This window comes from Anolis carolinensis, unplaced genomic scaffold (genome assembly GCF_035594765.1).
Source record: "Anolis carolinensis isolate JA03-04 unplaced genomic scaffold, rAnoCar3.1.pri scaffold_7, whole genome shotgun sequence".
Classification (NCBI taxonomy): Eukaryota; Metazoa; Chordata; class Lepidosauria; order Squamata; family Dactyloidae; genus Anolis; species Anolis carolinensis.
This window is the reverse complement of record NW_026943818.1, coordinates 2,347,916-2,370,485: the sequence shown is the minus strand read 5'-3', so window position 1 is coordinate 2,370,485 and position 22,570 is coordinate 2,347,916. Positions and strand designations below refer to the sequence as shown.

General features: G+C 43.7%; 1 protein-coding gene across 3 annotated transcripts in view; it reads left to right on the top strand.

Annotated features, from left to right (window-relative positions):
* Nucleotides 1–22,570, top strand: part of sh2d3c (SH2 domain containing 3C) — a 53,837-nt gene that overhangs the window by 4,106 nt on the left and 27,161 nt on the right. For 2 of the 3 annotated variants that reach the window (XM_062959413.1, XM_062959412.1), the window contains exons 3-4: nt 2,546–3,239; nt 22,404–22,443. In XM_062959413.1, coding sequence (XP_062815483.1) covers nt 2,546–3,239; nt 22,404–22,443 — 734 coding nt within the window. Of the gene's footprint in view, nt 1–2,545; nt 3,240–7,908; nt 8,087–22,403; nt 22,444–22,570 lie in introns of those variants that run through there. The other variant, XM_062959414.1, reaches the window with a different exon arrangement.

The window sequence follows — 22,570 nt, the reverse complement described above, 5'->3', positions numbered from 1 at the left end:
GTTATGTCAATGTCTTTGCCAAATCATGCTTAGAGACTGCTATGCATTTGTGTCATCTGCCTCTGGATTTGGGACAGATATTATTACTATTGGGCCCCTGGTGGCACAGTGTGTTAAAGCGCTGAGCTGCTGAACTTGCGGACCAAAAGGTCCCAGGTTCAAATTGCGGGAGCAGAATGAGCGCCCACTCTTAGCCCCAGCTCCTGCCAACCTAGCAGTTTGAAAACATGCCAATGTGAGTAGATCAATAGGTGGGATCTTTCCCGGCGGGAAAGTAATGGCGCTCCATTCTCTCATGCCAATGGCCACATGACCTTGGAGGTGTCTATGGACAACGCCGGCTCTTCGGCATAGAAATGGAGATGAGCACCAACCCCCAGAGTTGGTCACAACTGGACTTAACATCAGGGGAAACCTTTACCTATTATTACTATTACTGTTTGTTTATACTCTGCTTTTTCTCTCCACAAGCAGACACGGGCCCCTTCCACACAGCTGTATAAAATTCCACATTTTCGGTCATTTTCTGACTTAGCTTTCAAGAGCAGGAAGAATCTGGTGCCTTTCCTAGCTGCACTCCACCCCAGAAGAGTGAGGACATACTACTTAGCTATTTTTGGACATATCCCTTCTAAATGTGCATTTAGACGTATAATTTCGCATATGTAAACTTCCTGAAAATGTGTATCCTCTTTTTTGAGCTGCTGAGTAAGCAGTCAGCCTACAAACTGTAAATAACAGCTTTTTCAGCCCAACATTTGAGGGGTTTGCCAAACCCCTCCAGAGGGTAACACAGGCATGGGCCAACTTGGGCCCTCCAAATGTTTTGGACTCAGACTCCCATAACGTGGGCATGCAGATGATCCCTTGACTGACTCAAGTGTCCAGTTCCAAGAGGACCAAGGCATGGGCCAACTTGGACCCTCTCTCCAGGTGTTTTGGACTCAGACTCCCATAATGTGGGTATGCAGATGATCCCTTGATAGACTTAAGTGTCCAGTTCCAAGAGGACCAAGGCATGGGCCAACTTGGACCCTCTCTCCAGGTGTTTTGGACTCAGACTCCCATAATGTGGGTATACAGATGATCCCTTGATAGACTTAAGTGTCCAGTTCCAAGAGGACCAAGGCATGGGCCAACTTGGACCCTCTCTCCAGGTGTTTTGGACTCAGACTCCCATAATGTGGGTATGCAGATGATCCCTTGATAGACTTAAGTGTCCAGTTCCAAGAGGACCAAGGCATGGGCCAACTTGGACCCTCTCTCCAGGTGTTTTGGACTCAGACTCCCATAATGTGGGTATACAGATGATCCCTTGATAGACTTAAGTGTCCAGTTCCAAGAGGACCAAGGCATGGGCCAACTTGGACCCTCTCTCCAGGTGTTTTGGACTCAGACTCCCATAATGTGGGTATGCAGATGATCCCTTGATAGACTTAAGTGTCCAGTTCCAAGAGGACCAAGGCATGGGCCAACTTGGACCCTCTCTCCAGGTGTTTTGGACTCAGACTCCCATAATGTGGGTATACAGATGATCCCTTGATAGACTTAAGTGTCCAGTTCCAAGAGGACCAAGGCATGGGCCAACTTGGACCCTCTCTCCAGGTGTTTTGGACTCAGACTCCCATAATGTGGGTATGCAGATGATCCCTTGATAGACTTAAGTGTCCAGTTCCAAGAGGACCAAGGCATGGGCCAACTTGGACCCTCTCTCCAGGTGTTTTGGACTCAGACTCCCATAATGTGGGTATACAGATGATCCCTTGATAGACTTAAGTGTCCAGTTCCAAGAGGACCAAGGCATGGGCCAACTTGGACCCTCTCTCCAGGTGTTTTGGACTCCGACTCCCACAACGTAGGCATGCAGATGATCCCTTGATAGACTTAAGTGTCCAGTTCCAAGGGGACAAAGACATGGGCCAACTTGGACCCTCTCTCCAGGTGTTTTGGACTCAGACTCCCATAATGTGGGTATGCAGATGATCCCTTGACTGACTCAAGTGTCCAGTTCCAAGGGGACAAAGGCATGGGCCAACTTGGACCCTCTCTCCAGGTGTTTTGGACTCAGACTCCCATAACGTGGGTATGCAGATGATCCCTTGATAGACTTAAGTGTCCAGTTCCAAGGGGACAAAGGCATGGACCAACTTGGACCCTCTCTCCAGGTGTTTTGGACTCAGACTCCCATAATGTGGGTATGCAGATGATCCCTTGACTGACTCAAGTGTCCAGTTCCAAGGGGACAAAGGCATGGACCAACTTGGGCCCTCCCTCCAGGTGTTTTGGACTCAGACTCCCATAATGTGGATATGCAGATGATCCCTGGATGGACTCAAGTGTCCAGTTCCAAGAGGACAAAGGCATGGGCCAACTTGGGCCCTCCCTCCAGGTGTTTTGGACTCCAACTCCCACAATTCCTAACAGCCGGGAGGCTGTTAGGAATTGTGGGAGTTGGAGTCCAAAACACCTGGAGGGAGGGCCCAAGTTGGCCCATGCCTGGGATAACATAACCGTCTCGCTGATGTTTTGTTTCTTTCTTCCCCAGAATTCTTTAAAGGCTTTGGGAGCCTCTCCAGCCTTCCCCGGGTCTTTGCTTTCCGCCGCATCACCCCACAGAGCCACGGAGGGGGGCCTTTTTCTCCCAACGGCTTCCTGGCACCCACCATTGAAAGCACCCAGGATGACTTGGACACGGGGCCCAAAAGCCCTTTGCCTTACGCCCGCTCGTGTGACATGTACAGCCACATGGGGACCATGCCCAGGACTGGGAAGAAGGCTGGGAAGAAGGATCAAGTCAAAGCCAAAAGGACAGAGGAAGGAAAGAGTCAAGAGTTGCATTTGGCGTTGCCCCGTAATGTTGTTCGGGGCCCAGCTGGTTCCCAAACTTTGGAACCCTCCCCCATGAATAGTGCTTCTAAGTGTTTCCCTGAGTCCATACAGACTATAGAAAAACAAAAGAGGGATGTGCGGGATCCTCTTCCACCTCTGGAGAGACTCACAATTGAAAATGTGCAGGACGACATGCATGCCGTAACCAGAAGTCCGCCATCGCCATACGAAATGTACAGCCACGTGGGGACCTTGCCCAGAGCCAAATCTGGAGCCAAAGAAGCCAAGGAGAAGGTGATGAAGCCAAAGCCAGATTCTGTGCTCTCGGGCGGGACAGCTATCCAGGAATGTATCCTCAGCACGGGAAGTCCTGGAGGTTCCATCAGTGTGGCTGAAGAGAAGGTTGAAAGGTAAGACTCAGTGGCGCAATAGTACATTTTGAAGGGTGAGCATTCCTTTCAATGCTTGCCCACACATGCAAGGATGGAGTCCAAATATACCAGGAATGAGGGAAAGGCTTACCATGGACCATATGCTGCCCGAGGGACATCAGAGAGAAGTCCCGGTTGCCTGGTCTTGTGAGCCTTTTGATGAGACATCTGATAATATGTGGCTTCTGTCGCCTTTGAAAGACAATATAATAATAATATTATTATTATTATTATTATTATTATTATTATTTATTTGTTTGACCAGTCATATGACCATTTCAAAGTGCAACATAAATAAAAACAAGGCAAAAAGGATGGGAGGACAGGCAGCTGACCATCTGTTTGCCGACAAAATCTTATTTTCCTGATTCTCCCTTCAGGAAATGTGCTCTTTTCTTGATAGCTTTCAGGATAAAAAGGCTTACTCTAATTATGGTGGATCTTTCTTGTCCTTGTAAGAGGGCTGTCAGAAGATCATTTCTGTTGGGAGACCTAAAATTAGATAGTAATGGATGTAAGTAACTGTGTCTAAGATCGGCATATGCTGGGCAATCAATCAAAAAATGTTCGATATCTTCCACTATTTGATCACCCCAGACACAGAATCTCTCATTTCTTGGGATGTTACAGTAGCGACCAGTTTGCATCATAATACCGAGTTGTTCAAACCTGGCCCTGGTGTATATTCTTCTTAAGGGCAACGGAACTGGAATAGTCAGATAGTGTTCTAAATGAGTATTCATTTTGTGGGAGGCTAAAAACTTTGTGGCAGAAGACCTACCTATACTTGCTAGGTCCAATTGAGCATAGATATCATGAGTGCGTTGCATGAGCACTTGTTTTGTCCTAGATCAGGGGTCCTCAAACTTTTAAAGCAGAGGGCCGGTCCACAATCCTTCAGACTGTTGAGGGGCCGAATTTGAAGGAAAAAAAATGAACAAATTCCTATGCACACTGTATATGTCTTATTTGTAGTGCAAAAACAACAACAACAACAACAACAACAACAAGGATGAAATTAAAATACAATATTTAAAAATAAAAACAATTTTAACCAACTCAAACCGATCAGGATTTCAATGGGAAGTGTGGACCTGCTTCTGGCCAACAAGATAGTCAAGTGAATTAGGATTATTGTTGTGTGCCTTCAAGTCATTTCAGATTTTGGGCGAGCCTAAGTCAAAAATTTTATTTATTTATTATTTATTTATTTACTACATTTATATCCTGTCCTTCTCACCCCGAAGGGGACTCAGAGATGCTTACAATTTATATCTATATACAATATATTATATTATTAGCATAGAACAATATTAGCATTATATATTACTATATTGAATTATATCACTATATTGTAATATTATTAGTAATATTACATGTAATATATAATATATAATATAGTATTACATTGTATTACATTGTAATATTTCTATCAATATTATAGGTACTGTATATACAATATTATATTATTAAAACTGATATAAAAATATTATATTATAAAACTGAGGGCAGGGGCCAGGTAAATGACCTTGGAGGGCCGCATCCGGCCCCCGGGCCTTAGTTTGGGGACCCCTGTCCTAGATCATTCAAAAATTGTAAAGGAAGGCCAATTTTAGCCATCTCATTGTTTAAGGCCACTACCCATGATGACTTGTGGGCACGCTGGTCTTGATCCTCTAAACATAGGTGAGGAAGTCTACTGGAATTCATCTGATTTACCTTTGACCAGTAATTGAATTGTCTCATTAAAATTTGAGCTTTTACTGGGAGCCTTCCTAGCTCTGCCTTTACAGCAGCCATCAGTGTTGTTCTGGAAAGTCCAAGGAGAATGCGAAGCTGCTTAACTTGGAAGGCTTCGATCTTGGCCAAATTGGTGTGCCCCCAAATTTCGGCCCCAAATATGAGTGTTGGCATTATTTTTTTCTTAAAGACTTCCAGGGCAGGCCTGATTGTGCCTGCCTTTGAAAGACAAATATTTGCATGGAAGAATTGGGGTGGTTTGGTGGCAGTTCTCTGTGGCAGAAGAAGGGCACGTCACCTCTGGAGTCGTATTGCGCAGTGTTTTGTCACTTCTTCCACTTCCTGCCAAAAGCTTTGGCTCTTTGTTTCCGCAGGTTTTGTCACCTGCCTCTCAAAATGTTAGCAAGTCTGTGTCTGGTTCTTTTTCTGGAAACATGGTCTTGTTTTCCCTGACCTGGTGCTTTCCAGATATGTCTGACTACAATACCCATTATCCCTAGGCAAATAGTCAATAGTGGAAGGCTTTCATGGCCGGAATCACTGTGGGATTTGAACTGTAGGGTGACAGAGAACTGACCACAACAAATTGAGATTGTTGGGTGGATTAGCAGTTACAGCGGGCATGAGCCAACTTGAGCCCTCCCACCAGGTGTTTGGGATTTCAACTCCCACAATTCCTAACTCTCTGCCTTAGAGTCCGGTGGAAGCTCCTCCTTTGGAGCCTTTGAGTAGACAAGTCCGTTATAACCTGGCCCATATCCACGTTGAAACTTTCCCTGTCACTTTATAGTTTGACTAGCTGTGCCTGGCTACGCGTTGCTGTGGCAAAGTGGTGGTGGTATTGGTTAAAAATTGTTGTGTAATTTTTATTTGACGTTATTTGCAATTTTTTATTAATTTTATTGTAAGTTATATTTTTATTTATTATATTTTATTATTTTCTTGTATTATTTTTAGTTATTTTCTGTTATTATAGTATTTTATTGTATTAATTTTTAGTGTTTTTTATTATTTTTTATTGGGTTGCTAGGAGACCAAGTTGGAGGAGCTTAGCCTTCTAACTGGCAGCAATTGGATAAAAGCAATTATTCCTCTCTCTCTAATTAGGACTTTATTTTTCTTTTCTTTTTGTTGTATCAACCTAGAGGCGTGGATGATGGGTTGTGTTGTCAAATTTCGAGGTTGGGGGGCCTGTAGTTTTGTTGTTTTGTGGGTCACCGTGATGCCATCACTCTTTTATATATATAGATTTCCGTTCGGATTTATCTTCCCCGCTTGTCGTGTCTATTTGATGAATTTTCTATTCTATAATAGACACTCCCTTCATCAGTTTGACTGTCGCCCAGACTGTTGTCCTATATTGGACCTTTTAACACCTTTGATGATTATTTAATATTTTAATTATGTCTATTTTAAATAATGACTTGTTAGTTTGTTTTTAAATGCATTCTTTGATGTCTTAACTGTTGTTTTTATGATATTATATGATTTTATTGGACTTGCCCCCGTGTGAGCCGCTTGAGTCCCCGTTGGGGAGATGGAGGCAGCATACAAAAATAAAATTATTATTGTATTATGACACAGCAAACAAGATAGACATGCTGGATTTCGTATCACAAAATCACAAGTCGAACACTTCCCAAGTGTCTAGGACTGTGTGATGTATTTTCGGATGATGTGTGCAGATCCCAGTAGGGTGGCCTTTTGCAGTTGGCAGATCGGGATTTTGTCAATGTCTATTGTTTCCAAATGCCGGCTGAGATCTTTTGTAACCACCTGCCCTGGTTTCTGCCAGAGTCTTTGAAGTTCAGTCTTGAGGTCCTGATAGCGGCTGAGTTTTTCCTGTTGTTTTCGTCAATGCGACTGTCACCTGGGATGGCAACATCAATGATCCAAACCTTTTTCTTTTCCACAACTGTGATGTCTGGTGTGTTGTGTTCCAGAACTTTGTCAGTCTGGATTCGGAAGTCCCACAGTATCTTTGCGTGCTCATTTTCCAATACTTTTGCAAGTTTGTGATCCCACCAGTTCTTTGCTGCAGGGAGGTGGTACTTGAGGCATAAGTTCCAATGAATCATTTGGGCCACACAGTTGTGCCTCTGTTTGTAGTCTGTCTGTGCGATTTTCTTACAGCAGCTGAGGAGATGATCAATGGTTTCGTCGGTTTCCTTGCACAGTCTGCATTTTGGGTCATCAGCTGATTTTTCGATCTTGGCCTGAATGGCCTTTGTCCTGATGTCTTGCTCCGGGGCTGCAAGGATCAGGCCTTCTGTCTCCTTCTTCAGGGTCCCATTCGTGAGCCAGAGCCAGGTCTTCTCCTTATCAGCTTTTCCTTCAATTTTGTCAAGGAACTTTCCATGCAATGTTTTGTTGTGCCAGCTGTCAGCTCTAGTTTGTAGTGCGGTTTTCTTGTACTGGTTTTTTGTCTGTTGTGTTTTGAGGAGTTTCTGATTTTTGACTTCAAATAATAAATTATTATTATTATTATTATTATTATTATTATTATTATTATTATTATTATTATTAAACAGAGGCTGGATGGCCATCTGTCGGGAGTACTTTCCTGCATGGAATAAGGGGGTTGGACTAGATGGACCATGTGGTCTCTTCCAACTCTGTTTTTCTGTGATTCAGTGATAAGATGTGACTGCTGTCCGTTCCCTCCCTTCCCCATCCGATGGGATGCGCAACCCCTTCCAAACAGGCACACACCACTCAATGTTTGTTTTCTCAGGCGGTTCATGTTATGGAGCCGTCTGGAGATGCCAGGGGCATGGTAAAAGGCGAGGAATTTTGCTCAGCTCCGGGCCTCTGCTTAGCTTCGCATTCCAGGAGAGGAAGGAGGGAGGGACCGGCATTGGGGAGGAGAGACAGAGACCAAGAGGAGGGACTCCCTGCCCGGTCCAGCCTTCCACAAGTTCAACAGGCAAAGCTTGGAAAGAAAGGGAAGGGACTGGAGCAGCGGAGAGAGTCATCTTCCCAACAGAAGGGCAAGAAGACCCTTTCATTCCTCTCTCACTCATCAGGAGAGATTGAGAGATGATGACGGAGGTGGGCAGGAGGTTCCACGACTTGGACCATGCCGGGTAAGCTAAGTCAAGCCTCCACAAAAGGAGAGGGAGCCAGGAGAACATCCGTAATTGGAACAATGACCTTTCCTGAGTACAGCTATCCCCATAATCCCCTCGAGGATTATGGGAGTTGCAGTCTTTGAAAAGTAACTGGCAAGTTCTGCAGGTCAGAGATAATTGGTCCTTGTAAGTCAGTGCTTTGCGCTGTGCCAGCTGGAGGGAACTCCCGCGAGTTTCTCAGGCCCCTTTCTACACTGCCATATAAAATCCAGATTATCTGCTTTGAACTGGATTATATGCAGTGTAGACTCATCTAATCCAGTATGGAGCCCCCAGATGGCGTAGTGGACTAAGTGACTTGAAGGTTGGGTTGCTGACCTGAAAGTTGCCAGGTTCGAATTCCACCTGGGGAGAGTGCGGATGAGCTCCCTCTATCAGCTCCAGCTCCATGCGGGGACATGAGAGAAGCCTCCCACAAGGATGGTAAAACATCAAAAACATCCGGGCGTCCCCTGGGCAACGTCCTTGCAGACGGCCAATTCTCTCACTCCAGAAGCAACTTCGGTTGCTCCTGACACGAAAAAAAAAATCTAATCCAGTTCATAGAATCATAGAATAGTAGAGTTGGAAGAGACCTCATGGGCCATCCAGTCCAACCCCCTGCCAAGAAGCAGGAAATCGCATAAATGTGGGTTATCTGCTCTGATAATTTGGATTTTATGGCAGTGTAGAAGGTTTTAGCCCTAAACGGTTCTGGCCCAATCTACTTGTCCGAACGTATCTCCTCCTATGAACCAGTAAGATCACTAAGATCATCTGGAGAGGCCCTGCTCTCGGTCCCACCTGCCTCACAGGCGCGGCTGGTGGGAACGAGGGACAAGGCCTTCTCGGTGGTGGCTCCCCAACTGTGGAACACCCTCCCTGGAGATATCCGACAGGCTCCTACCCTGCTGGGATTCAGAAGGGCCATGAAAACATGGTTATGTGCCCAAGCTTTTGATGAGTAAATGGCAAAGTTGACATGGCCTGATTTAAGGATGAAGCATGAGGATCTCGGATGAATGGAATTAATTATATATACGTTTTTAAGGTTTTTATAATGTGTTTTAACAATGTTATTAACAGATCTGTTTATATTGTTTTGTTTTTATGATTGCAATTTGGGCATTAAATTTTGCCAATTTTTGTAAGCCGCCCTGAGTCCCCTCGGGTGAGAAGGGCGGGGTATAATGTTGTAAATAAAATAAATAAATTTTAGGGAAAACTCCCAAAAATACAGCAGAGCCTCCAAAAATACAAACAGGAGACTTATAGTTGAGCATTCAGCTCACAGCAAGCAGAGCATGAAGTGCTGAAGGATCTTTTCCAAGCATTACTTGGAGATGCTGAGGATTGAGCTTGGTTCCCTATTGCTGAACTATAGTTTGTTTTTTTTCCTGGCTGCCTAGCATGCCTGGAAGCCACCCATTCAGCATCCGCACTAAGGGAACTATCAAGTTAAAGGCTGTCCTATAATCATTGTGAGCTCATCAGATGCAGTTCAGGAAATGAGTGTCAGCCTTTGTTTTCCACAGAAAGGAAGTGACAAGTGGTACAACACAAAGAGGGGTTTGGAAAGACCAGTTACTTGAAGGCATACACACACATACATGTCTGTTCCGTGTTTGTATGGTTTTCTGCTTTATGCGTCCCACCACTTTTTGCATCCCTTTCAACAATAGAGAGAGTTTGCTCCAGATGGGAGTGAATGTCTAGAATATGTTCTTCAATATGTAAACACGCCATTGATGCCTCTTCTGAGTGTATCAAATTGAACTTAAACCTTCCGTTGAGTCACGGAGACCCCCCGCTGGCAGAAGTGACTTATGGGGAGATGAGCCATTGCTAATCCGTTCCCATAAACCATCCTTCGGTGTCACACCAATGGCTCCAATCCCAATGGAGATATGTTGTCGAAAGCTTTCATGGCCGGGATCACAGGGTTGTTGTATGTCTTTCGGGCTGTGTGGCCATGTTCCAGAAGTATTCTCTCCTGACGTTTGCCTACATCTATGGCAGGCATCCTCAGAGGTTGTGAGGCATGGATAAACTAGGCAAGGAAGGTAAATATACATCTGTGGAGAGTCGAGGGTGTGACAAGAGTCCTTTGTCAGTTGGAAGCCAGCGCTAATGTTTCAGTTAATCAACCAAAGAAATCGGCCATAGCAGAGCACTTGATGAACCAACCTGGACACAGTATATTAATAATAACTTTTATAATAATAATAATAACTTTATTTTTATACCCCGCCCCATCTCCCTGGAGGGACTCGGAGCGGCTTACATGGGGCCATGCCTGACATAAAAATACAATAACAGCGATAAAACAGTAAAACAATTTCACATCAATAAGACATCAACATCATAAAAGTCACCATACTACATAAAATGTTAAAAACGGGAGGCTAAAACACATTATTTGAGAACACAGAAATGCTCGACCACTCCAACAACTATCATGTCAGACTACACAGAGAAGCCATTGAAATCCACAAGCATGTGGACAACTTCAACAGAAAGGAGGAAACCATGAAAAGGAACAAAATCTGGCTACCAGTATTACAAAACTCAAAAATCAGAATAGTAAATAAGAAGCAACACTCTGAGGGCAGAGGAGCCCCAAGGACGGCTAATGACTCTGAACAAAGGATGCCCCCCTAGCAAGAGTCAAACCTTTCCAATGCTAATTAGGGTGATTCACTGAAACATTAGCGCTGGCTTCCAACTGACAAAGGACTCTTGTCACACCCTGGACTCTCCACAGATATATATTTACCTTCCTTGCCTAGTTTATCCATGTCCACAACCTCTGAGGATGCCTGCCATAGATGTGGGCGAAACGTCAGGAGAGGATACTTCTGGAACATGGCCACACAGCCCGAAAGACATACAACAACCCAATGGAGATAGCCACAACTAAAGTTCCCCATTACAACCAAACTTTGCAAATCTCAGGAAAGTTTTGGACTACATCTCCTGAACCATTGAGCCTAAAACAAGTCACTTTCCCAAGCTCTAATTATTACACAATTCCATTAAGTGGTAACTGGAAGGGGGCCAATGTTTGGTTTGGGGTTTTTTTTTCCAGCTTATGTCAAAGCCAAAACTGTTGAGTAATTAAGCAAGGAGAGTTTGAAGGATGCCTCGCTGTGAACTCACTGCCCTTTTGAACTTGCCAATTTAGACAGACGGCAGGATGGCATTCGTTAAGTGGCTGGCCTAATTAAAAGCTAATAGTTACATGGAGCCATTTTCACTAATGTGGCCCCACCCAAAGCCTACAACCCGTGTCTGTGTGTGTGGTTTCAAGTCCTTTCTGATTTACGATGGCCTTAAAATAATAATAACAATAATAATAATAATAATAATAATAATAATAATAATAATAATAATAATTATTATTATTATTATTATTCACCAATACATCGCACAGTCCTAGACACTTGGGAAGTGTCTGACGTGTGATCCAAGACAACAGCCAGAAGAGTGTCTGCTGTGGACTCATCTTGTTGTGTTTCAAATAATAATAATAATAACCTCAAGATTGAACTTCAAAGACTCTGGCAGAAACCAGTGCAGGTGGTCCCGGTGGTGATGGGCACACTGGGTGCCGTGGCAAAAGATCTCAGCCGGCATTTGGAAACAATAGACATTGACAAAATTACGATCTGCCAACTGCAAAAGGCCACCCTACTGAGATCTGCAGCATCATCCGAAAATACATCACACAGTCCTAGACACTTGGGAAGTGTTTGACTTGTGATTTTGTGATACGAAATCCAGCATATCTATCTTGTTTGCTGTGTCATACAGTAATAATTAATAATAATAATAATAATAATAATAATAATAATACATCACAGTCCTAGACACTTGGGAAGTGTTTGACTTGTGATTTTGTGATACGAAATCCAGCATATCTATCTTGTTTGCTGTGTCATACAGTAATAATAATAATAATAATAATAATAATAATAATAATAATAATAATAATACATCACACAGTCCTAGACACTTGGGAAGTGTTTGACTTGTGATTTTGTGATACGAAATCCAGCATATCTATCTTGTTTGCTGTGTCATACAGTAATAATAATAATAATAATAATAATAATAATAATAATAATAATAATACATCACACAGTCCTAGACACTTGGGAAGTGTTTGACTTGTGATTTTGTGATACGAAATCCAGCATATCTGTCTTGTTTGCTGTGTCATAATAAAATAATAATAATAACTTTATTTATACCGTCACCATCTCCCCGCAGGACTCGGGGCGGCTTACAACGAGAATATGACAACAACATAGCATACAATACACTCGATCCACTAAAACAATGAGATTTAAAAACAATGCAATACAGGATAAAAACAACATAATAGTTCCTTTAAAAACCGGAACATCAAATTGTTCTGCACAGCAGAGGGTGAACCAATACATCATTCCATCAGGTCCGAGAATAGGATCAAAATGAGTAAAGAAGGAACAAGGGAACAGTTTCACTTAAAGTGCTATATAGCATGTAGAGTGAGGAGCAAGATAAAGTGCCATTAAGGTTGTAAACATAGATACCAAGTCAGATGGGCTATTTATTCATGACTTCTAACAAGGTCATGCCTTTCCACAGATCATAAATCTCCAAAAGGTTGTGATTTCCACTTTCCAAAAATGCAATGCTCAGAATCGTTTGCCTGAAACGTTGGCCTGTTGTGTTCAGATTTCGCTGCATAGCCGTTTGCCCTCAAACCAACTCCCTAGTCGCCTTGCTTTGGCTCCCTCTCGCCTATCTCTCGCCCATCACAACCGGCCTTTCTTTCTCCCTCTGACTCATGCCTTCTTTGAAAGATTCAGTCGTTGGCGGGACAGGAAAACACACCAACCCCAACTGCCCTCAAACGGTTTCTAGATGAAAGAAGGCCAGTTTTTCAGCAGATCCGTCAATCCCTTCCTTGGTCAATCAGACCCAGAGGCAAAGGAAGCCCTTGTTTAAGAAGAGATTGTAAACAGAGAAAGGAAAGAGAGGCTAGAAATGGGACTAGGGTTTGAATCTGGAGTTCATAGTTATAGTATGAGTAGGTGACCTGGCGCAAGGAAGGCTGATCTTGCCAGTAAAATCCTGGGATAAGGTTACTTTATCCATCAGCCTTACCTTCAAAATTGATTTATACTAGCTTGCCCACTCATGCCAAGGAACTGACAGCTATTTCAACTTTATTGGTTGATTTAATGGTTGATTTATTTTTATTATAACACTAGCTGTGCCCGGCCACACGTTGCTGTGGCGTTGTCTGGTGGTGTTGGTGAGAAATTGTTGAGGTAGTGGTGGTATTGAATGTCTGTTGTATGGTTGTCTTTATGTTTAGTATGCACACTGAAGTGGATTATATGGCAGTGTGGAATCAAAATAATCCAGTTCAAAGCAGATAATATAAGATTCTAAATGGGTTATATAGCTGTGTGGAAGGGCCTTGAGTCTACACTGTCATATAATCCAGTTAAAATCTGATAATCTGTGGAAGAGGCCTAAGTGAGGCCTAACTGTGCCTGTCCCCTGGACTGAGTAGGTTGCTAGGAGACCAAGTGGGCGGAGCTTAGCCTTCAAACTGGCAACAATTGGATAAAAACTATTATTCCTCTCCCTGTAATTAGGACTTTATTTTTCTTTTATTTTTGTTGTATCAACCTAGAGCCGTGAATGGTGGGTTGTGTTGTCAAATTTCGAGGTTGGGGGGCCTGTAGTTTTGTTGGTTTGACCGCTGCCCTGATGCCATCACTCTTTTATATATATAGATTCCTGTTTTTCTGATTTTCTGTTATTGTTTATGCACTTCTATGTACCATGTGTGCACTTAGTATGTTCATACAGTAGAGTTTCACTTATCCAACATAAACGGGCCGGCAGAATGTTGGATAAGCAAATATCTTGGATAATAAGGAGGGGTTAAGGAAAAGCCTATTAAACATCAAAATAGGTTATGATTTTACAAATTAAGCACCAAAACATCATGTTATACAACACATTTGACAGAAAAAGTAGTTCAATACGCAGTAATGTTATGTTGTAATTACCGTATTTACAAATTCAGCACCAAAATATTACCATGTATTGAAAACATTGACTACAAAAATGCCTTGAATAATCCAGAACCTTGGATAAGCGAGTCTTGGATAACAGAGACTCTACTGCATTTTATATTTTAACTATGTTGATTGGGTTTGTCCCCTTGTAAGTCACCCCGAGTCCCTTTGGGGAGATGGAGGCGGGGTATAAAAATAAAGTTATTATTATTATTATTATTATTATTATTATTATTATTATTATTATTATTGTTATTATTGTATGACACAGCAAACAACATAGTCATGCTGGATTTCATATCACAAAACCACAAGTCGAACACTTCCCAAGTGTCTAGGACTGTGTGATGTATTTCCGGATGATGCGTGCAGATCCCAGTCGGGTGGCCTTTTGCAGTTGGCAGATCGTAATTTTGTCAATGTCTATTGTTTCCAAATGCCAGCTGAGATCTTTCAGCACGGCACCCAATGTGCCCATCACCACCGGGACCACCTGCACTGGTTTCTGCCAGAGTCTTTGAAGTTCAATCTTGAGGTCCTGATAGCGGCTGAGTTTTTCCTGTTGTTTTTCGTCAATGCGACTGTCACCTGGGATGGCGACATCAATGATCCAAACCTTTTTCTTTTCCACAACTGTGATGTCTGGTGTGTTGTGTTCCAGAACTTTGTCAGTCTGGATTCGGAAGTCCCACAGTATCTTTGCGTGCTCATTTTCCAATTCTTTTGCAGGTTTGTGATCCCACCAGTTTTGCTGCTGGCAGGTGGTACTTGAGGCATAAGTTCCAATGAATCATTTGGGCCACATAGTTGTTTGGGCCTCTGTTTGTAGTCTGTCTGTGTGATTTTCTTACAGCAGCTGAGGATATGATCCATGGTTTCGTCGGTTTCCTTGCACAGTCTGCATTTTGGGTCATCAGCTGATTTTTCAATCTTGGCCTGAATTGCCTTTGTTCCGATGTCTTGCTCCTGGGCTGCAAGGATCAGGCCTTCTGTCTCCTTCTTCAGGGTCCCATTCGTGAGCCAGAGCCAGGTCTTCTATTATTATTATTATTATTATTATTATTATTATTATTATTATTATTATTATTAATTGCCTTTGTCCTGATGTCTTGCTCCTGGGCTGCAAGGATCAGGCCTTCTGTCTCCTTCTTCAGGGTCCCATCCGTGAGCCAGAGCCAGGTCTTCTCCTTGTCAGCTTTTCCTTCAATTTTGTCAAGGAACTTTCCATGCAATGTTTTGTTGTGCCAGCTGTCAGCTCTAGTTTGTAGTGCTGTACCTAGATATTTCTTTGAACTGTTAGGGACAAAGATATACCAATGCATAAAAATATTTAGAGATCAGCGTTTCAGAAGTGTTCTTTCAGTTACCCAGAAATATCTACCCCCTTAAAATAAATTTGCATTGAAATCATAAAAATAACTAGATTTCTTTAAAACTTGAAACTGGCTACTCGCTCCACTTGGTCCTGCTGGATTTCTGGTCTGCCCTTTCTGTAATCCACTATGAGATCCTTGTTCTAACTGATGTTAAGAACCAGATGCACTACAAGAGCGAGCCTGCTCTCAAGGCAGCGCTAGAATTTCTCCCAGGCACTTTGACCGGCTGCGAGGAAGAAAGTTCATTGTTGACTCTCATTCAAGAATTCCACCAGCCATTCATTTGCATGGACGACACACACTGCTGCAAGCCGGCCTGGTCCCAGGATGAAATCACAGCCAGAGACATCTGCTTGTAGTTAGCCAGCCGGCGGGAGGGGTTATTTATAGCGCTGGCCTCCCTCCCTTGTGGCAGTCCAGGGAGGGAAGTGTTGGGGGGGGGGGGGGGCAGGCAGTGGCAAAGGGTTTGCAAGGGAGGCCCAGGCGCTCCAAAGACCCTCTCACATTCCTTTCCCCAGTTGCTCCCATGCTCCCCGTTTCCTGCCCAGGGCCCCCTGCCCCAGCTCTGGAATTTTTCTCACACTCCCCTCCAAGCGCCAGCAACCAACCGCCGTCTTCCCACCGCTCTCCTGAGGCCCTGTAAATTGCATTTCTCTCTCTCTGCCTCTCTCGTAAGGGGAAGGCTTCAAAGACCTCATTACATCATTATCATCATCATCATCATCATCGGCAATCCCTCGTGTCTGAGTATGGTTGCCTTCCAAGGCAATCACCGATAGACCAGGCCCTGCAGCCTGGTGCTGAACTCCTGACTCATTTGTGTTGGGGATTTGCTCTTGAAATGCATATCTCTCTCTCTCTCTCTCTCTCTCTCTCTCTCTCTCTCTCTCTCTCTCTCTCTCTCTCGGCCCCGATTGCAGGGTGCCTCTGAAGGTGAAGGCTCCAAAGACCTCATCACATCATTATCATCATCATCGGCAATCCCTCGTGTCCGAGTAAGGTTGCCTTCCAAGGCAATCACCGATAGACCAGGCCCTGCAGCCTGGTGCTAAACCCCTAGAATCATAGAATAGTAGAGTTGGAAGAGACCTCATGGGCCATCTAGTCCAATCCCCCGCTAGGAAGCAGGAAAGTATGGTGTCCGAGTATGGTTGCCTTTCAAGACAATCACCAATAGACCAGGCCCTGCAGCCTGGTGCTAAACCCCTGACTCATTTGTGTTGGAGATTTGCTCTTGAAATGCATCTCTCTCTCTCTCTGCCCCTATTTCAGGCTGCCTCTGAAGGTGAAGGCTCCAAAAACCTCACTACATTATTATCGTCATCATCGGCAATCCCTCGTGTCCGAGTATGGTTGCCTTTCAAGGCAATCACCAATAGACCAGGCCCTGCAGCCTGGTGCTAAACCCCTGACTCATTTGTGTTGGAGATTTGCTCTTGAAATGCATTTCTCTCTCTCTCTCTGCCCCGATTTCAGGCTGCCTCTGAAGGTGAAGGCTCCAAAAACCTCACTACATTATTATCATCACCATCGGCAATCCCTCGTATCTGAGTATGGTTGCCTTCCAAGGCAATCACCGATAAACCAGGCCCTGCAGCCTGGTGCTTAACCCCTGACTCATTTGTGTTGGGGATTTGCTCTTGAAATGCATATCTCTCTCTCTCTCTCTCTCTCTCTCTCTCTCTCTCTCTCTGCCCCGATTTCAGGCTGCCTCTGAAGGTGAAGGCTCCAAAGACCTCATCACATCATTATCATCATCATCGGCAATCCCTCGTGTCTGAGTATGGTTGCCTTCCAAGGCAATCACCGATAGACCAGGCCCTGCAGCCTGGTGCTGAACTCCTGACTCATTTGTGTTGGGGATTTGCTCTTGAAATGCATCTCTCTCTCTCTGCCCTGATTTCAGGCTGCCTCTGAAGTGTCCGAGTATGGTTGCCTTCCAAGGCAATCACCAATAGACCAGGCCCTGCAGCCTGGTGCTGAACCCCTGACTCATTTGTGCTGGGGATTTGCTCTTGAAATGCATTTCTCTCTCTCTCTGCCCCGATTTCAGGCTGCCTTTGAAGGGGAAGGCTCCAAAGACCTCATCACATCATTATCATCATCATCGGCAATCTTCCCTGTGCCTCATCAGAGCACAGACTGAAAACCCTTTTTTAAAACACTGCACTTCTTCCACAAAACGGCAGTCACCGATAGACCAGGCCCTGCAGTCTGGTGCTGAACCCCTGACTCATTTGTGTTGAGCATTTGCTCTTTGAGGACAGCCAAGGGGCATCTGGCTGCATGGTTTCAGTCCTGCTGTTTCCCAGTTGCTCCTATTTTGAATCTAAAGTGGAGGTTTGTTTTGCTTGTATACACAAAAAGATTAAAGGGTGACGCAGAGTAATTGCTACCCAGCCCTGCGGAGTTCTCTGTCCCCTGTGTGACTCTGGTCTCCTAAGTATGACATTGCAGGAGGGTCAGAGAAACAAGGCTTGCGAAAGTTCCTTTTGGGGACAACTGCCAGGACCCCCAGGCCACTGTGGTGTCCATGCTGGCTGTGGGACTCTGCAATACATCTAGTTCAAGCCATACTTAACTCTGGTCACTCTCCCACTCCTAGTCCTTATGACTGGATGGTTAGATCTCACATGATTTGGGGGACTCAGCAAAGGGAGGGTTTTCCTCCTCGTGTTTACCAGTTTCTTCCTTTTTGTGGAAATGGGCTTTTCTGAAGAGAAACTCTTTCAAGGTGCGGAGGATGGAGAGGGCAGAGGCTGCGTCTGGTTCCTGACCCCAGGATCCTGCCAGTTATTTCAGGCCCGCTTTGCTGAGGGATCGCTTCCGCCCTGCAAGATGTTCCCCTGCTGTTTGGGAACATTTCGGGGAAACAGATGGGACAGGAAAGAGAGAGGAAGCCATTGCGTACGAACCCATGCGCTCCTCGCTTCCTCTCTTTTTCCCAGGTGGAAGCTGGGAAGAGCAAGCGCAGGCTGTGAGTTGAACACAACTCATTGGATTGGCGCCCTTTCGTTATGCTGGGCTTTGGTTTGCAGCATCCCCAACCAATACATGCCCTCCAATTGTCCTGATTTTCTGGGATAGTCCCATTAACATCTGTAATGAAGTATGAATTTTTGGTTTGCAGATGTTATGTTTAATTGTCTGTGTTGTGTTTTAAAATTGTGAGTATTTCAGTTATTGCTTCTCTGCACTCAGAGGCTGGTTGCCATGAAGAAGTAGGCGGAGCCAACTGCCGTTTTGTGGAAGAAGTGCAGTGTTTAAAAAAAGGGTTTTCAGTCTGTGCTCTGATGAGGCACAGGGAAGATTGATCCTAAGTTGAGGGGATCAAGGGAAACTCAGTTGTTTAATTTGAGTTGGATTAAAATAAGTTTGGTGACTTATTTTAAGTATTCTGTGTCCTAGTAAGGAACAGAGAATCTGTGATTGTATATCACAGGGGTGACTACGGTTTAAAAGTGGCAGAAGATGAAGTTCTGACTACTTTAAGTTAAAGAAAGACACTTTAGGGAGTTTGACTTATCTTATTCTAATATTGTAACAGTTAATGAAAATGCCTCATAAGTGAGAATTGTAACCACTAAGCTCTGTGCCTGAATAAACTTGTTGTTGTTCCTCCAACATCTAAGACTCTATCTCTTATATTATAAACTAAGTTACACTACCATCTAAGTCAGGGGTCCCCAAACTAAGGCCCGGGGGCCGGATGCGGCCCTCCAAGGTCATTTACCTGGCCCCCGCCCTCAGTTTTATAATATAATATTTTATATCAGTTTTAGTAATATAATATATTGTATATACATATAATATTGATAATAATCTTATGTTATACAATGTAATAGTAATAGTAATACCATATAATAATTTTAATTGTATGTTATATATTACATATTATATAATAGTATAATGGTATAGTTCAATACAGTAATATATAATGCTAATATTGTGTTATGCTAATAATATAATATATTTTATGTACATACAGCTGCTCTGAGTCCCCTTCGGGGTGAGAAGGGTGGGATATAAATGTAGTAAATAAATGCAGTAAATAAATAAATAATTTTAGACTTAGGCTCGGCCAAAGTCTGACATGACTTGAAGGCACACAACAACAACAACAACAACAACAATCCTAATTAACCTGACTATCTCATTGGCCAGAAGCAGACCCACACTTTCCATTGAAATCCTAATAGGTTTATGTTGGTTAAAATTGTTTTGATTTTTAAATATTGTATTGTTCTTTTGTTGTTGTTTTGTTGTTGTTGTTGCACTACAAATAAGACATGTGCAGTGTTCATAGGAATTTGTTTGGATTTTTTTTTCAAATGATAATTCGGCCCCTCCACAGTCTGAAGGATTGTGGACTGGCCCTCTGCTTAAAAAGTTTAGGGACCCCTGATCTAAGTGAAGAAGAAGAAAGAAAGAAAAAGAAAAAGGTCTCCTCTTTGAGTCTTTGGTGGCAGTCATTATTATTTGTTAATAACCCCTTTACAATTTGGTGGCAACGGTGGGATAAAAAATATTCCCCCCTGCCTGAAAGAACCTTGGACGTTCTTAGCTCTTTACAACATCAATAAGACCAAGGACCTCATAGTGGAATATAACAAGACCAGGAATCCAGCCCTTGGTCATAAATGGAGACCAAGTGGAGTGAGTGGCCAGTTTTAACTTTCTGGGTGTTCCTGTGAAGGAGGATCTAACCTGGGGCATCCACAGTCCTTATTTCACCAGAAAGTCTAAATCCTTCCTTTCCTACAGCTGTTGGCGACACATTTAGACATCCCGCATGATGGTTTTTAACACCCGTCTGCAGTACGTCTCAAAGGAGGTGACAACAGCGACCCCTTATGTTCCAGTGGCCTCTTTCCTGGCAAGTCATTCTCCACCCGCAGATTGTAGTTCATTTTCCTTTGGCACAGAGTCCCCGCCTGGGGGCAGTGGTTCATTAGGTTAGCTTCACCTTGCTAAAGACACCAGGCTGCACACAGATCGTAGTTTTTTGTAGTTTATTAGGAAATAAGAAAAAGATAGTTCATAAACTGTAACTCTCAGTTCCAAAAGAGAGTTACAAAAACAAGGCTGTACGAGCAAATCCATGGAAACATTAGGCATGAAGCAAGGTCCTTAAAACGAAGCCAAAGTCCCAGAAACGAGGATACGTCCAGGTTACAAGATAATACAGGAGAGCAAACTTGGTTCTTGATTCAAGCGAGGAAAATTGCTTTGACGAAGATTTCCCTCTCAGCAGACTGTTTTAATAGCATAACATGAAGGCATTTCTTTGCCCTTTGTCCTACCTCTTATTTGCTATTCTGAGACTTCTGCTCAACCCCAGAAATTCATCGCTTTCAAGGCCACAGGCTCGTTAGTGTTATCAGACTGAGGCTGGGAGCTACTCTCCCTTTCTGCTTCTTGCACCTGAAAATCATCATCAGTAACAACATCATTTCTTCCTGCTCCTCATCTCCCACAGCAGGGACATCCTGCACCTGAATCCCATAATTCCCATCAGAGTTATCTTGAAACTCATCCTGAACCTGAATCCCATAATTCCCATCAGAGTTATCTTGAAACTCATCCTGAACCTGAATCCCATAATTCCCATCAGAGTCATCTTGTAACTCATCCTGAACCTGAATCCCATAATTCCCATCAGAGTCATCTTGAAACCATCCTGAACCTTGAATCCCATAATCCCCATCAGAGTCATCTTGAAACTCATCCTGAACCTGAATCCCATAATTCCCATCAGAGTCATCTTGAAACTCATCCTGAACCTGAATCCCATAATCCCCATCAGAGTCATCTTGAAACTCATCCTGAACCTGAATCCCATAATTCCCATCAGAGTCATCTTGAAACTCATCCTGAACCTGAATCCCATAATTCCCATCAGAGTTATCTTGAAACTCATCCTGAACCTGAATCCCATCAACTTGAAACTGCATCCCAGAATCTGTTGAAGTGGGAATGATTGTATATAGAGTTGTTTAAATGTAATTGAGTTATAGTGTTGCAATGTGAGCTGGAGATTGCATCATGCACTGTCTGCTGTCCACTATGCGAGTGTGTAAAGAGTTAACTGTGTATTGCATCAGACAGCAGAGGTGGTTATAAATAGCTCCTTGTGTTATCTGTTCTGCTCTCTGTCTCTCTGCACTCTGTCTGTATATATCGTCTTGAGAGTTTTCCGTTTGTTAGTAAATCTTTTGTAGATAGCCAAACAGGCTTCAGCCTCGTTATTGGTGCCAGTGATTCTTCGTTGATCTTCCGCTGCATGTGTGTTTATCCAAACCGCGCGCTCTGACAGTGGTTATGGGATCCTCCAGAATCCTCATCAGAGTCACACAAAGGCCAAGTCACAACACATTAAAACACTGAATGTGAAGTCCCAGAGTTGTCGAAGGCTTTCATGGCCGGCATCACTGGGTTGCTGTGAGTTTTCTGGGCTGTATGGCCCTGTTCCAGTAGCATCCTCTCCTAACATTTTGCCTGCATCTGTGGCAAAGCATCCTCAGAGGTTTGTTCAGAAATCTGTTGCAATGGGGAAAGTGGAGTGTATATATATATCTGTGGAATGATGGGAGACAGAACTCTTGTCTGTTGGAGGCAAGTGTGGATGTTGCAATTTGCAAGCTTGATTGACATTCTCACCCTCTCTCAGCCTCAGAGGAAGGCTGTGTCATTCCGGACAAATCATGCCAAAAAAACCCTTGGGTCACTTAGGGTTGCAGTAGTTGGAAATCATCCATTAATTCCATGTTTTTACTCCAGTTAGGATGGACCACCAGGATTCTTGCATCACCTTATTTTATTTTTATTTTACAGGCACCAAGATGGACTCGGATCCGGCAGCGAATACGTGAAGGTAGGGAACCAAATGGCGGCATTTATTTTGAATAAACTGTTTCCAGAAGGGAACAGAACCTCAGGCTTCCCTTCAGTGGAGCTCTGCACTGGACAAATCCCATTTCCTTATGCTTAAGAACACCGGG